At 44.1% G+C, this 16,974-nt stretch overlaps 1 protein-coding gene across 1 annotated transcript in view; it reads left to right on the top strand.

Annotated features, from left to right (window-relative positions):
* SVIL (supervillin) overlaps positions 1-16,974 on the top strand; it is a 92,397-nt gene that overhangs the window by 32,822 nt on the left and 42,601 nt on the right. The window contains exon 14 of the mRNA XM_007470916.1: positions 8,163-8,289. Within this exon, the coding sequence (XP_007470978.1) occupies positions 8,163-8,289 (127 nt within the window). The remainder of the gene's footprint in view (positions 1-8,162; positions 8,290-16,974) is intronic.

Here is a 16,974-nt window from a genome sequence, read left to right as displayed (position 1 = left end):
TTTCCCTTTCAGATACACATGGCTTGAAATTGAACGTGTCCACTGCTTGTGACTCTTTGTCAGTGTAAATTGTATGTGGAGGGAACGGATAAAAATTAACATTTAGGACAGAAATCCTCGGGATGAGAATCTGAGTTTTGTTTATTTCACGGAAAGTAAAATGGATGACTCTTCTGCAGGGCATTTAGACATTTCCTATCAGGTAATAGCTATGAAAGACTACATTTGAGGATTAAATAACACTGAACGCTCATTTCATTCAAAGAGTCATGGAGTGTTCAGAGGAGATAAAGAGGACAGATATAAAGAATCGGAGTGAAATATTTGGGGTTGTATTTTCTGTGTCAGCCTTTAGCGGAGGATGAGAGTGACAGGAGGATTGGGTCCGGAATGTTCTCGTGAATTTCCCAATTTGATTGGCAGAAGTATGGTTCCGCCCACCCGGATCCCTCCTTAGCACCTCCACTGTTCGGGAGTTTTCTTACTCTGAGCGGCACTGGCCACTCTGATTTTTTCCTAAGTACATTTCCAACTACTTAAGACAATGTATCAAACCACAGCGAAAACTCTTCCTTCAGTTTTTCAAGTCAGACTTTTGAATAACATTCATAAAATATTAAATAGATGGAGACTTTTTCAACCAACAAATTAATGAGTCTGTTAAAGCGTATTTTCTTTAGCCTTTAGTTATTTAAAATTCAAAATACAGAATACCTACAAGACTGAGGAGGCATGGGTGTTGGGGCCAAAGGGGTGAGAGCTAAATACGGGGAGTGACGCTTGAATCAGGGAGGCAGTTTGGCCTATTCTGGCGTGAAGTCCTCTCCACAGAAACTGGCTCAAAGAGGGTTTGATCCCAGATACCTCACTTTTTGTTTTTGTTTTTGTTTTTGTTTTTGCGGTACGCGGGCCTCTCACTGTTGCGGCCTCTCCCGTTGCGGAGCACAGGCTCCGGACGCGCAGGCTCAGCGGCCATGGCTCACGGGCCCAGCCGCTCCGCGGCATGTGGGATCTTCCCGGACCGGGGCGCGAACCCACGTCCCCTGCATCGGCAGGCGGACTCCCAACCACTGCGCCACCAGGGAAGCCCTCACTTTTTGTTTTTAATTGGAGTATAGTTGATTTACAATATTGTGTTAGTTTTAGGTGTACAGCAAAGTGACTCAGTTACGTGTATATATTTTTCAGATTCTTTTCCATTGTAGGTTATTATAAGATGTAGACTATAGTTCCCTGTGCTATACAGTAGGGTCTGTTTATCTTATATATAGTAGTGTGTATATGTTAATCCCATACTTCTAATTTATCCCTCCCCCCCACTTTTCCCCTTTGATAACCATAAGTTTGTTTTCTATGAGTCTGTTTCTGTTTTGTAAATAAGCTCATTTGTATTATTTTTTAGGTTCCACATATTGTAAGTGATATCATAGAATATTTGTCTTTCTCTGTCTGACCTACTTCTCTTAGTATGATAATGTCTAGCCGCAACCATGTTGCTGCAAATGGCATTATTTCATTCTTTTTCATGGCTGAGTAATATTCCGCTGTGTATATGTACCACGTCTTCTTTATCCGTTCATCTGTCGATGGACATTTAGGTTGTGTCCATGTCTTGGCTATTGTGAATACTGCTGCTGTGAACATAGGGGTGCGTGTATCTTTTCGAATTATAGTTTTCTCTGGATATATGCCCAGGAGTGGGATTGCAGGATCATACGGTAGCTCTATTTTTAGTTTTTTGAGGAACCTCCGTGCTGTTCTCCACAGTGGCTGCAGCAATTTACATTCCCACCAACAGTGCAGGACGGTTCCCTTTTCTTCTCCACACCCTCCGGAGACCCAGCTATTGATAACTGGTTAGGTGAGAAGGAAGAGGTACCATTTCAGGGAAATAATGATAAGTATCACTTACACACAAGTTCTGATGTTTTACCCATCAGAAAACATTCTTGGGGTAAAATTCCAGTAGAAAATAATAATATACCCCTTCTCCCAAAGGCTTTTAAAGAGATTCCCCATCTTGGGGTATATTCTGTCTGTTAGACAGATAATCTTCATCAGATGTCCTATCTGCTATGCAGTCATTCTTGGTTCACTTGCGTGTTTTTAGTGAATTTTAGTTTCTCTCTTTCTGGAAACAGTTTTAATCCTACTGTAAGATTGTAATTTTTAAAAAACGCGAGATGCTGTAAAGGTGCATCTCCCTAACCCGGGCTTTGTAGATGTCTGAGGAGATGGAGGATGGCTGTAAGGTTGCTGTGAGCTGCCTGGAAGGGTGTTCAAAGCCGACTGTGTACACACGGACCTCCTGGCTGGTGGGTGGTAGCGCTTCTCACAGATCCAACGGGCTGCCAGTCCCAGTCTGTCCAGAAGCATGATCATGAGAATGCTTCTTAAATTTTCAGCTATTCAGTTTAATTGTCAAACTGTACATTTAAAAAAGGAGGAGGGACACTTTATTTAGCATTTATGTTTGTAATAAATTATGCCAAAACAAAATATATTGCCAGAGATCTTACCCGCCCCCCTTATGTTGATGGTACTTTTATTTGTACTTTGCTAGAGCTATATATCTTTACGGTCCATATGCGATAGCTTTTCCCCAAGGGCGGGGGTCTCTCTTACTCCCTTCTGTTAAAATAAAATAATGAAGCTTGACCATTAAAAATAAGTACGCTCTTCTTATATTCATTTGGGCTTTCCTTTTTTGAGATGACGTATAAAACAGAACTTTGGAACCTTGTTCTAATTCCTCTGACCGCCTCATTTCGCAGAAGGAGAGGTTGAATTCCAGTGGGCTCTGGGGCCACGTGGCCAACAGGACCACCCCCAGGGGCTGGTCGTCAGCTCCTCCCCTCAGTACACGTGACAAGGCTGCCGTGTGTTCAGGTCAGCCTTTCAGCAGCTAACGTGTGTTCTCACGGGGGTACATCGGTTAGAGGGCAGAAATTCTAACTGGACAGCAGTGCTCGGAAGAGTACACCCTCCTCCTGTACTAATTTTCTCAACTCACGTGTTCTTGGCATCACTTGTTTCAAATTTCACTTTCATGTTTCAGACCCTTCAGAAGTAGAGACGGGACTTTGTCAATTTCCTGCATCGTTTCTTCTAAGCAGCTGCAGCCTGAGGATGTGGTTCTGCCTTCCTTGATCTTGTGCCTCTGTCTCTTTCCTGCTCAGGACTTGAGCATCTTAAGTCCTCCGTACCGAGGACCAGCGAGGCTCCTAGGCTGCCCAAGGCATTTCCCCTGTGTGACCTTATTGAGGGCTGAAGACAGCCCTTCGAAGGAGACAGTACTACCCCCATTTCGTAGATAGAAACTAAGACTTACGAAAGGGCAGCGACTGAGGAATTAGAGGAAATCCTCCATACATTCCTATTTTAGAACACGTTTGACGGTCGGGGAAACAAAAGGTCCTTTTCTTTCTTCATCTTTTCCGACATCTCGAGCGTCAAGTTTGGATCCTAACTCATATCAAGTTAAGGATATATTCTGCTTTTCCCATTGGATTAATAAAACCACTGTTTCATAGCTGCCTACGTGGTTTGGGTTTAAATCGTCCCTTGTGGGGCACGTCTTTGAAAACCATGGTAAATCGAATATATTTTGTGTTATTTAGGGATAAAACCTTTGACACCTCTTTAGAAGTTTATTAGGCTTTTAGAAATCTTTTTTCCACCGTTACTGAAACAACTGCTCTGTGTTTTCATTTTCGGGGGCAAAAGATGACTAAAAAAGGCAAAAGAGCCGTCCTTCCACCGGGAAATTGATGGAGCGTAAGGATGTATTGAACTCCCAGGAATGTTGATGAGGCCGCCCATGCCTCTGGCTGAGGCTGCAGACTCCTGCTTTATAGGGCCTGGCTGGGGCCCCCTTGTGTTCCCCGCGAGCCCCACCTTCCACCCAGCCACTCGAGGTTCTTACCTTGCGGCCCGGAGATTTCAGCCACTGGAGGGCCCCGGATTTGTGTTGGCATTACGGACAGAGGTGTCTTTCCTTTGCTGCCTCCTTTTCTGATCTTTGACTTGACCTCATATAAAAGCATATTAGTTCACTCCTCCAGCCAATAAACCAGCCAAGGCCAAGATCTGATCTAAGGACTAACCCGTGCTGTTCAGTCTTATCTGTGTGGTGTCTGCGATTCTCTGAAATGAGGGGGCATTTTTAAAGGAGGGTGGAGAAAAAAGTACTGCATCTTAGAGGCACTCGGTTTGCTGGCCCGTATCTGACCCAGCCCTGGCTGCCGTGAGCCTGCAAAACTTGTTGCAATCGAGCAGGGCTGTCAGAGCACCGCTGCTGAAACAGCCCACCTCAGGCCAGTATTCCCTGCTGGGGAAGCATGGGCTGTGGCTGGAGGGAGAGCCGTTTCCCCAGTGGCCGGGCAGGCACCCATCATGGTGGCCCCGGCCAAGCCTTGGGGTGACTAACTCATGGGTTCTCAGCCTCAGACTAAGCAGATGCCCAGGCTCTCAACATCCCAGCCCTGCAAATAGCACTTGGACTTGGCGGACGTTAAAAGTGTTGACAGCTGTTTGAGTTGCATAGGCAGTAATTTATGGTATGTGCAGGACCAGAGACGCTTGCCCCCGACCCACCCCAGCCCTCTGCAGTGCACGGTGGTCTGCGGGGACTCAGGAGCGTCATGAGGTTGCAGGAGAGAAGGCACCCGCCCACCTCTGCTTGCTCAACACCAGGTCGGAAATCTAAGCGGACAGGAATAATACATGTATGTTTCAGTGCGTGTCACTTGTTTTCCGTCACTTGCACTCTGCAGGCTCTGGCTGGGCCTAATACCAGGTGGGCTCAACTGAGGCACCACTTCTTTCATATTATTTTGGTTACTCTGTAGTCTTTGGAAGTTCCTGAGGATGACCCTGCCAGCGTATCTAATAGCAAGATTTCAGGCTCTTGGAAGGGAGGAATTCTTTGAAAGCTATCCCAAGAGAGGGGGGAAATATATAAAAAAGCCAGAATTACAGTGCAGTTCCTAACACATGAGAGCGAAAACGAGTCTGGTCAGCTTACACACAACTGGTGAAACAAGCCAGGATGTGCCGGGGTTGGACCCAGAGCTCCCTGCCCCAGTGACACGCAGGGTGACCTGGGTCAGTGATATCTTTGGCCTGTGTGTGCACCCATGTCTCATTCAGAATAGCAATATGCAGTTTCTTAGAGGCTGCTGAGCAGATCAGCAGAGCGGGTACGTGGTGGACTACAGAGTGATTACAGATCCATACTTTGCCTTTTTCTAAATCAGTTTTCCATTCCTCCGTGCAGCCACCAGGGTAACCATGTGATTATTTAGATGATGTTGGCATGGCTTCAGACATTTGGGACCCTATTTTTGAGAATGCCCTTAAAGACCATAGTGCATTCTTTTTAATAAACGCAACTTCTGAGGCTGCATTTGATTTTTTTAATTTCTCTGAAATCACTTGGACTCTTATCTGATTACAAAGGTAAGGTAGCCAAGATGAACAACTACTGGTCTAGGTCAGGGGTGAAGTCAGATCTGGTTCTGAGCGGTAAGGAGAGTATCCATGAGATGAATGTCCATGTTCACAAGATGAGGAATTGGACATACGTCTTCATTTGGGTGGTACTGGCATGCTTACCTTTTGGAAGTCTCCTTTATAGATGCTTTGAAAGCTCTACTGCAGCATGCAAATACTCATGATTTCTTTTCATGATTTGATTTTATTTGATTATTTTTTCCTGTTAGAATAACACTGACTCACTCAGAATAATTGGAGGAAAGATAAATCTTAGTCCTTACATAGTCTGCCATTTAGATGGAAACCCTTAAAGGAAATTAGAATCTGTTTTCAAGTACATGAACCAGCCCTTGTAGATGCAGAATATTGCCAAGCGTCATAGATTATAGACTTTGGGGCTAAATGAGAGCAAGTAGGGTCTTAGATATAAGATTCCGACTCTAGTTTCCAGGGTAGATTTTTTCCCTCACCATCAAGCCATTGTCTGACACCAGCTGGGTGTCCTACAGTTCCACCCAGTTCCGCTGCCGTCTACCCGGAGACAGCATCAGACCCCACAGGGATAAGCGCCCTGTCCCACAACACCGCCCCTCCCCCTTTCTGCAGAGACCAGTGGCAAGTCCAGGCTGTCACCTGTGCTTCTGACCTACCAACCAGCTACAGACGGGAGGTTGCAACAACCTTCTCCTTGGACTCAGTTACTTTGCTAGAGTGGCTCACAGAACTCAGAGAAATACATTTATTTACTAGACTTCAAGTTTATTATCCAAGAACGTAACTAAGGCACAGCCAGATAGAAGAGATGCACAGGCGAGGTGTAAGGAGATGGTGTGGAGTTTCACGCCCTCCCGAGGCGCACCACCCTCCCCAAACCTCCGCCCGTCTGCCATCCCAAGAACTCTCAGAACCCTGTCCTTTTGGCTTTTTTATGGAGGCTTCATTACATAGGCCTGATTGAGTTGAATCGCCAAGGGCCAATGACGTAGTTAATCTCCAGTCCCTTTCTCCTCCCTGGAGGTCAGCGGGGCGGGGACTGAAAGTTCTAACCCTCTAATCACAGGGTTGGTTCTCCTGGCAGCAAGCGCACACTTAGATGCTTCCAAAAGTCACCTCATCCACATAAGATACCATTACTACTCTCATCACTCAGGAAATTCCAGAAGTTGTAGGAGCTCTGTGCCAGGAAAGGGGGCAAAGTCCAAGTATGTATTTATTATAAATCACAATATCACAGGTAAATGAGGCGGCGTCATACCAGCTTTGTGGAGTGAGTGTTGGGTCTTATCTGCTGTCACATAGCAGAAGGGAAGGGGAGGAAAAGGAAGAGGTCAGGAAAGGGGATAGGTCCAGAGTTTGAAGCCCTTGCCCCCCTTGAACTCCTTGGGGAGTTCTTTATAGCTTGCTTTCCATTATTTGACTGAGCGAATGCAAATATACAGTATGATTCTGTATGAATTTGTAGATGTACATGGAGTCATATTTACCGCAAAATCTGTTTTCTTATTTGCTTAGCTAAACTTTTATCGTGGAGTATGATATATTTCATCCCATCTCCAATTCAAATATTTAATGGAGTCAGGACACTCAGTAGAAGGGCCCTTAGAAACCATCTAGTTCAGTTCCCACTGTGACCAGTAAGGAACGGAGACCAGGTTACTTGACAGGAGTTAACAGCCAAATGAGCACTGCTGTGTTGCTTAAAAATACACTCTTTATGGACATGCATTAATGAATGTTTAAAAGACCTAGCCCAGCAGACTCACCATAAGGGAAAGGAGTCCAATCTTTACATTTTTTGAGCATCAGCTCAAATGAGTTTAATGATCACCACTTTTGTGCCTTTTATCTTTCCTATGTTTGTCCACCTTGAATGCCCAAGACTGAAACAGTCTCATGTCCATGAGAATAGCCTTTCATAGATTTTAACATCCAAGCAGCTTTTTATCAAGTTGCACCATAGTTGAACTAAAGTAGGTTAGGTAAAAACCTCAGTTAATTAGATTCTGTTTTTGTATATAGCTTTCCCCTGAGGAAAGTTGAAATGATAATTGTTAAAATGGGTTTCTAGAGAAGTTTCTGTATTAAGAAGGCAGATTGGAAAGACCAAGTTCATTTGGAAGACAAGAACAGGACTTAGAATACAGGACGTCTTAACATCATCTTTTACCTGTAATTAAAACATGTGATATTCAGAGATTGTCAATAGCTTTAAATTTTTAAACCCGTTTCTGCTATCCAGCTTTAGTCATTAAATGTTAATTCATCAAGTGACCAGAAGGGATCGCTAGAAGACATTTTTCTCTGGGGACCTCTACTTTTATTTTCCTTCCTGCTCTCAGCCCAAAGGCAAGGAAAAAGACAGAGATATTCCTTTGGTAGAGTGATGTTGCATCTTTTATCTGGGAAAGTCAGTTTTCAGCTTTGCATTTCAATCCGATTTTAAGACTGTTGGGGCCATCTTAGAAAATATAATAATCTACACAATATAGTAATCTGTACTATTTTTCCAGACAGACTTTCTTCAGAAGAAGTGACATTCAGAATGATTCAAATTAGGCAGCTGTGGTCATTTCTTGGGCAAAGATTTCTGGGTGACTTAAACTGTGGTTCTGTTACCAGGAAGGGTTGGTGCTGAACTCTCTTTGGTCGGCGTGTCTTCCCCTTAGATTAGCACTGTTGAAGAAAAGTGGTGAGGAAGACTGGAGAAACAGACTTAACAGAAAGCAGGAGTATGGCAAAGCGTCCGTCACCAGCAGCCTGCACATCCAAGAAACGGGACAGTCACTCAAGAAGGTAACATTGTCCGTGCACGGGAAAAGCATTCTAACTAACATCACGCTTGGACGTGCATCCACCAGGCGAGCATGCATAACTTAACTGGTTACTACCCCGGGAAGCATAGCACTCTCTTGCCACAAGGGTCCACACTTAAAGTCTGTCCCACAGCGGCTTCGGCTGATCACCAGGTAAAGTCTTGAGATGTTCTAGAACTGTGAACAGCACCACGTACCTAATGCATCAGCAAGCAAGTTCCTGAATTTGGAAGTGTGCACTTTTACTTTGGTTTCAGACCTTCTTAAATGAAGTCTGACTTTACAATGTTATTAAAGCCTTTAGAATGAAAAACTGTCAGTGACCGCTAACCGTTTCTAAGTTGCATATAAAATATGGGCTTGAGTGTCCTATGCCGAGGTTGAAAACAGGAATATACAAGAGAAGGACATAATTGTGGTCGGTGAGGACTTATTTCATAATTGAAGACATGTTTCATGATGAGCAGGTAAGCCTTTTATTGAGAAGGTACGGCAAAGTATGTTACAAGTTTCGAGAAAAGTAATACACTGTTGTTGATACGGGCAAGCATTTCTTCATAGGCAAATGTAATTGTTAAATTACTAGTAATGATGACCAGCTTTGACCAGTCAGTGCACACTTTGAAAGCGGACGGTGACTTGCCCACTGCATGGCCCTGTGATTGCCAATGCACCTGCTGGCTGGGGGCAAAGCAGACGCTGTAACACACCCACTGACCAACTTCTAGGATCAAAAGTCTTCAAACAAAAAGGAAAACAAAATACTTACAACCAGATGATCACCTGGACCCCTTCTAATCTAAAACAATTTAATAAGCATCCGTGGAAGAAAGAAATGAACGTGACCTTCAGGCGTTCAGAAACGTACATTAAAAGGAGGTGTGTCCACAGGGCTGCGAGGAGAGAGTTCTGACACTGTTTCCTGTGGCACCTCTGTGTTTTCATAGGTAAAACTGAAACAGCAATTTGAATTCCCTTTTCTGAGACAGACACGACATTAAAGATAATGACTAAAGACAGTTAAAGCTCAGCCATTTGTAAAGTTCTCAAATCTAAGTGGATATTACAGCACCTGTGTAGGAAATTTGGATTTCCAGAATGAGACCCAGAAGTGAAAGAAAACCCTGTCCCTCAAATCACTGATCCCCATTTTGCCCACAAACTTTATTTAAAAGCTTGATTTGAAATCATTGGTTCACACATAACTTTAGCACTTCGTTCTTGGTCATGTCGAAAGATGCCAAGAAACCTTCCCTAGCAGGTCCCGCACGGCACGGTGAAAAGTAAAGCTACAAAGCCAGGTAGAGCCCTCGTGAATAGTGGAGTCGATTTCAGTGCTCTACCCACTTTGGAGACAGAGATCATCCGAGGCTGGGTAACCCAGAAGGCTGGCAGTAGCGGGTGAGAACAGAATGGCCTTAACACTAGGCAGAGGTTCTCAGGAGGCGAGAGATGGGAGGAGGTGACCGCGGTTGCCCCTGGCTTGAGTGGGAAGTGGTGTCATGGGCTCACAGACGCGGCGGGTTCTGCACCAGCAGTGAACTCACCGTCGCTCTCCTGCTGAGTGACCTAGTTCACTTCGGCCCAAGACAATAAGCTCTTTGAAGTTAAAATAAGCCCACCTATTTTCAGTTTTTGGTAGCAGGCATTGGGAAATCACAAGTTCTGTTGAGGTCGGGTGGTTTTCCCATGGCCTCTGATAAGCCCTTGGCTTTCTGTCTTCCCAAGGGCAGGCCGTGTATTTCAGCCACGCCTCCGCCAGCTCAGATGAAGCAGGAGAGCTGCCGTGAACCTGATCTGCCTTAAGACAGTCCCCCAGGGCAGCTGGTGGCGGGGGGAGGTGCTTGAGACATGGCCAGGGCTTGCTGGGTGTCCAGACGCTTCTCTGGAGAAGGAAGGACATTCATGACACGTGCTCCATGCAGATGGGAGCTTGCTGCCTGGGCTGGAGCTAGACTTGCTAGGGGCACAAGCTCTGGAACCTTCCATCTTTTGCACCAAGGGACAAGGGACTAGATTTACAGTCAGGTCATCACTTCCTGCACAGTTTCTGAGTTCATCAAATGCACATATTCATGGTTACGAAACATTTTACCCTTTGGCCTCCTCGAGCTTTTGCGTGCGGTGAGCAGCGTCCCACCAGTTACAGCCTGTGGAGAAGCAGAGGAAGCAGGAGATGGAGACCGGCCTCTATATAAATCACTTCCCCTGTGAAAGTCCACACTGCCCAGTAAAAATCTGATGCAAGCCACACGAGTAATTAAGAGATTGTCATGCAGCCACATTAAGAAAAATGATGTAAAGGATGCCTTGAAAATCTAAAACAGTTTTTGTTTCTGTCAAAGCGTTTGTCCCAAAACAAAACAAATTTTCGGTGCTCTGACCCGCATCTCACCTGGGGTCCTATATGGAAGAAAATACTCTTTTGGTCCATGAATAGATTTGAGGTTAGATTTTAGGTTGGTTAGAGTTTTCCTTTCCCTTCTAAAAGATCAGTCACGTCTCAAGAGCTGATGTCACTTAACATCAGTTCCTTGCTTTCCAAATTTATCCCCCCGAAATCAGGATTGATGATTTGGAGCTTAGCAGTGCTAATCATTTACCTGGCGGACCCTGTCGTCTCCTACGGCAAATAGCTTTGGGTTTTCTCTCTCTCGCCACCCCTCTTCCCTTCCTCCTGTTCGTGGTTTAGGGCACTGCTAACCTGACTTACACATTTTTGCCCTTGTAGTGTACAGAGTTAGTTCTAAAGATGGCAAAGCCCATTGGTTTGTAGGTATGGCCAGGCTTGTAGTGCAGGGAATGTGTCCACTGGAGCATATGGTATGTGGACAGTTTCCTTCACAGTAACTCATCCCATCCCAAGAGTGAGAGAAATGAAATGAAGCCAAATTCGAAAGAAAAGGGATTTGACAGGAGTCTCTTTGTTTCACCTAAATTGCAGTTATGTATTTTCACCAAATCATTATTTAGAATTCCAACCCCATTTTGGCATCTTCAGTATTTAAGGCAGAGACAGTGACTCCTGTGCCCTTGGGTCAAGATAATCATCAATGTTTCAGACTTTTTCCAGGAAATAAAAACCCTGTATAGAGTTTGTGGTTACAACCCCGAGTCCACATCTGAGTCACAGACCAGGATTTGATATCTGGCTGTGCTTCCATCAGCGTGTCAACTCGGTGAATCAAGCTAAGGGCTGTGATGTCCCCAGAACACGTCCTTGAAAATTCTAGGAAGGTCAGTCTGCCACATTCGTGTCTTGATTGGCTCTGTCATTGAAATTCGAAATCACAATTCAAGAGCGTGAAATCAGTTGAAGGAACGAGGCCTAAGGGGGCAAGGAAGGCTGTTGGTATGACCCCCAAATTAAAGATTATTATCCCGCTGACGGGTGATGAGTTCACTTGGTGTTTGTGCCACCCGATCGTGTGGGCATGTGCATGCTTCTCCTGAAACCCAGCACAGAGTTCTCGAAAATGATTGTGACACCATAACCCGATCCTACCCTTCCAGCACTCTGCAATGTCTCCTATTTGTTTTAACCTGTAGGAGGAAGGAGCATTGACAGATGATAATGCCGTTTCTAATCTGCTCTGGGTAAGCCTGACTCTCACATAGATCTCCTCGCCACGTGTAACTCTCATCCCCGACGGTTCCCCTTGGTGCCCCTCTCTGTTTGGTTTTCTTATCCCGAGGCAAGATGCCACCTTGATCCAGAGTGGAGCGCTATCCTGTTTCCTGAAATTCTGTTTCAACCGTAGAATGAAAAAACTTGAAAGACGTTAAAGAAGATATTTTATATTCTATGTTAAAACGGTCCATGAAAGGGTTCCCCTGTATGTCACGGAATATCTTCTGTAAATTGCAGTAATCTTGCCAGTAACTCAATTACTGCACAGAGCTGACTTGGGTATATTTACTGTGCTTGTGTGGGGATTTCTGTTAGCATTCTAAAAAAATAAACAAGTAGGAGGGACTCTTTTGGGAAGAGAATTGAAATTGCAATGAGTAAATTAACTTTCTGTGAGAGAAATCCTTGTTTTTGTCCCTCCCCCTTCCCCACCCCGCTGTGATAAATCTCTTTTCACCTCTAATCCTCTTGCTTTGCTCTATAGGAACCTGTATATGCTTCTGCTTATTCTCCTGCTATACCTGCTGCCCATAAATACCTGTCTTTTGTATCTGTTAATCAGGTGAGGAATTGCCTACACGTATTAAAAGCCTCATGGCAATTTCTGAGCAGCAGGGAGAAACTTGTTTCATTTGGGGAAGTAACTCCTTTGCTGCATTTCTCTGTGTGTGTGTGTGTGTGTGTGTGTGTGTGTGCGCGCGCGCAAGCGCAGATGTAATCGCTAATTCATATATTTAGGGTCAGTCACCCACATCTCAACTTTCGCTCAGACCCCTAGGGAGACCTATGATGGTATTAATTCATCTCATAGTCACGTAACTGGTTGAAGAGGAAAGTCCCCCATTTTAATCTCCAAGGTTTATATCCTAAATTGAGTCAGGAGCCCAAGTAGGACCCCGGGGCTATCTTGATAAAGTGGGAGGAGGTGGCCCAGGCACTTTGGGGCATGGAAGAGACAGGATGGAAGAGGCGGTCCTGATGGGAGCTAGGTGCCATGGTGCTGTTGGCATGGCAACCACAGCCCTCCTTCCCCACCCTCCACCTCCACTGCACCCCATCCGAACCCCGTCACAGAAGGGAGACGTAGCCTGGGCTGATATGATACATTGGTACATAATACGTGATGATGTTTAAAGCTAAAAATACCAGTGATTGTTTGTTATTCCCTTGGAATGTCCCTGGGGTCAAAGTACCTAGAAACAGTGGCTGCATCCCCTTTGCCAGGAGCCCCAGGTGCTAGTTGCCTTCCGTCTGTGGGACCTGGCCAGTCACTCCCCTCTCAGGGTTTCTGTCTCCTCACCAGCCCTGGGACCATGCCTCTCAGGTGGCCTCCAACTAGAAATCTCATGACTGTTCTGTTCCTTTAGGACTAGTGGTGACCAAACAGGTCTTTGAGGGAGAGGCACAGGGTTTCAGCCAGAGGAAGGGTCTGGTGGGTCCTCCCGGCTTCATCTGGCATCTTCACAAGTAGAAACTCCCCGTTTCTCTCCCGAAGGTGGCCTTTCCCTTGCTCTTCTTAGTGCCTTTCCTCTGAAGTTAGGGATGCGGGTCTGTGGGAGCCCAGCCCTGCATTGCCAGCTGGGGTCCACCCCAAAGAAGAGGCTGAAATCTGGAGCGAACCTGCTGTTCCATCACTAAGGGGGGACATGCCTGTTTTCTTCTAAATAAGTCAATGTGAAACTTTAAAAGAAAAGATATATTACTCAGGTCTTTAAATATAACTTATGTATATTATATAATATACATGTCATGTGTGTGTGTGTGTGTATATATATATATATATATATATATATATATAGTATACTTTTTTTATAGACTTTACTTTTTAGAGCAGTTTTAGGGTCACAGCAAAATCGGGCAGGAAGTGCATAGACTTCCCCTAACCCCCCCCACACACACAACCTCCCCCATCATCAGCGTACCCCACCGATGGCATGTTTATTACAGTTGACAAGTTGTCATCCCTCAGTGTCCATCATTTATATTTGGGTTCACTCTTGGTGTCGTACATTCTCTGGATTTTGACAAACGTATAATGACGTGTATCCATCATTGTAACATCATACAGAGTAGTTTCACTGCCCTAAAAACCCTCTGTGGGGACTTCCCCAGCGGTCCAGTGGTTGAGACTCCACGCTTCCACTGCAGGGGGTGCAGGTTTGAGCCTTGGTTGAGGAACTAAGATCCCATGTGCCGTGGAGCGTGGCCAAAAAAAACCAAACAGAAAACAAAAACCCTCTGTGCTCTGCCTCTTCATCCCTGCCTCTTCCCCCCACACCTCCTTCCCTTGGCAACCACTGATATTTTTACTGTCTCCATAGTTTTTGTCTTTTCCAGAATGTCATATTGTTAGAATCGTACATCATATAGCCTTTTCAGATTGGCTTCTTTCACTTAGTAATATGCATTTAAGGTTCCCCCATGTATTTTCATGGCTTGATAACTCACTTCTTTTTACCACTAAATAATCGTCCTCGTCTGGATGGACCAGTTTATTTATCCATTTGCTTACTGAAGGTCATCTTGGTTGCTTCCAAGTTTTGGCAGTTGTGAATTAAACTGCTATAAACAACCATTGCAGGTTTTTGTGTGGACGTAAGTTTTCAACTCATTTGGATATCAAAGAGTATGATTGCTGGATCTTATGGTAAGAGTATGTTTAGTTTTGTAAGAAACTGCTAAACTGTATTCCAAAGTGGCTGCACCATTCTGCACTCCCACCAGCAATGATGACAGTTCCTGTTGCTCCACAGCCTCGCCAGCATTTGGTGGTGTCAGTGGTTTGGCTTTTGGCCATTCTAATAGGTGTATAGAAGTATCTTGTTGTTTTAATTAGCATTTTCCTGATGACGTAGGATGTTGAACATCTTTTCATCTGTACATCTTCTTTGGTGAAGTGTCTGTTCAGATCATTTGCCCATTTTTAAATTGGTTGTTTTCTTCTTGTTGAGTTTTGAGAGTTCTTTGTATATTTTGGATAGCAGTTCTTTATCAGATAAGTCTTTTGCAAATATTTTCTCCCAGTGTGTGGCTTGTCTTCTCATTCCCTTGACAGTGTCTTTCACAGAGCAAAAGTTTTTAATTTCAATGAAGTCCAGCTTATTAGCTATTTCTTTCATGGATCATGCATTTAGTGTTGTATCTAAAAAGTCATCACTGAACCCAGGGTCATCTAGATTTTTTTCTATGTGATCTACAAATTTTATAGTTTTTCATTTTACATTTAGGTCTATGAGCCATTTTCAGTTAATTTTTGTGAAGGGTACAAAACCTGTGTCTAGATTCTTTTTTTTTTTTTGCATGTGGATGTCCAGTCATTTGTTGAAAAGACTATGAGAAGACTGTCTTTTCTCCAGTGTATTACCTTTGATTCTTTCAAACATTAGTTGAGCATATTTGTGTGGGTATATTTCTGGGCTCTCTACTCTGTTCTGTTGATCTATTTGTGTGTTTCTTCACTAGTACCACACTGTCTTGGTAGTAATGGTACTTTTGTAGTAGCTTTACAGTAAGTCTTGAAGTTGGGGAGTGTCAGTCTTCTGACTTTTTTCTTCCCCTTCAATATTGTGTTGGCTAATCTGGGTCTTTTGCTCCCCCATATAAACTTGTCTGTTCATCAATATCCACAAAATAACTTGCTGGGATTTTGATTAGAATCGCACCAAATCTATGAATCAAGTTGGAAAGAACTGACATCTTGACAAGATGGCATCTCCCCATCCATGAACATGGACTATCATCTCTCCATATATTTTTAAGTTTAAAGAAAAATAACATTTACCAGAGGCAATCTGTGTCTTATCACTTCAAAATTAAAATGGCCTAAAAATCCTGTATTTTTACTCCTGGACAATTTTCCCAGATAAATGTTTTACATACCAGTGATAGGGCACTAGCTCCTCAGTGTTCCTGGAGGTCCTTTCCTCCAGCAGTCCTGGTGTAAATATTCAACAATGCAGGGGCTCAGAGAGGGAAACAGAGCATTTAAACAGCACACAAGCTCTGTCTAAATGGACTATTTGTCCCTTGTCAGTCCTCAACCCACGTTTTCTTCTTCCTCACATGCCTCAGGGCTGTATCAGAATAAGATTTTCCTTGTTCCCTTCCTTTCACCTTAGTTGCTGGGAAAGGGTGATAAGGTCAGGTCATAGTCACTTTGAGGTCCAAACCTAGTTGAGATCTTTTTCCACGTTTTGTTCAGGCCACGTGAGGCTCTGGGCACTGATGATGGATGGAAATCACTTAAAGAGATGGCAGAGCTCAGTTTCCTTAACAGTGCACAGGATTCGGCATGGTGATGGCAATTTTGAAAACTGAGAAGTGATGATTTGTCACTGTACCTTATTTCTCTTAACACATGATTCTGTGATTTCTTCCTGTGATGTACTTTCACTAGAGGTGAATAAGATAAAAACTTAAAAGTCAGATCACAGTATTTTCTATCTGTGAAGCTCTCCACTTATAGAAGAATTTTACCCTTAGATCTGCACTAATCCTAGTCACATGTTAGTTCTCTCTCGTGTATCACTTCCTGTGTCAGAAACGCTTAGATTTGCACTGTGATTTCTCACGTGTACAGAGGCAAACCCATCAGTAGCCGTATGGTAAGCTGAAAACATCCTTGCAACTTAACCCTTTGCACAGTTTCTAGCTGTGTCCTACCGAGTCTCTGTTCATCCCTAAGACCCTCCTTTCCTCCCAACTGTTTCACTACCTCCTCCTCCTTTTCTCCTTCTCTCTCTCTCTCATTCCCTCCCCCTCCCTCCCCATCTTTCTGCATCACGTTCATGAGATCTCTATTTGAAAGAGTAAAAGATAGATTGGGTAGGGCTTCTATTCATATTATGCCCCAACTCCCTTACTCTCCCAGTCAATCCTAAATATCATCAGCTAAACCTAGGAAAACCTGAAAAATGACACAGCGCTTACTATACTATGTATTATGTCCTTCCCTAAATGAGGAAAGAAAACCTTCGAAGGGAAAAGCAAGACAAGACAATCATGAAGTTTTAAGCTAAAAAAAAAAAAAAAAAA

This window comes from Lipotes vexillifer, unplaced genomic scaffold (genome assembly GCF_000442215.2).
Source record: "Lipotes vexillifer unplaced genomic scaffold, Lipotes_vexillifer_v1.1 scaffold439, whole genome shotgun sequence".
Taxonomy (NCBI): domain Eukaryota; kingdom Metazoa; phylum Chordata; class Mammalia; order Artiodactyla; family Lipotidae; genus Lipotes; species Lipotes vexillifer.
The sequence above is the reverse complement of the archived record's forward strand: the minus strand, read 5'-3'. Positions and strand labels throughout refer to the sequence as shown.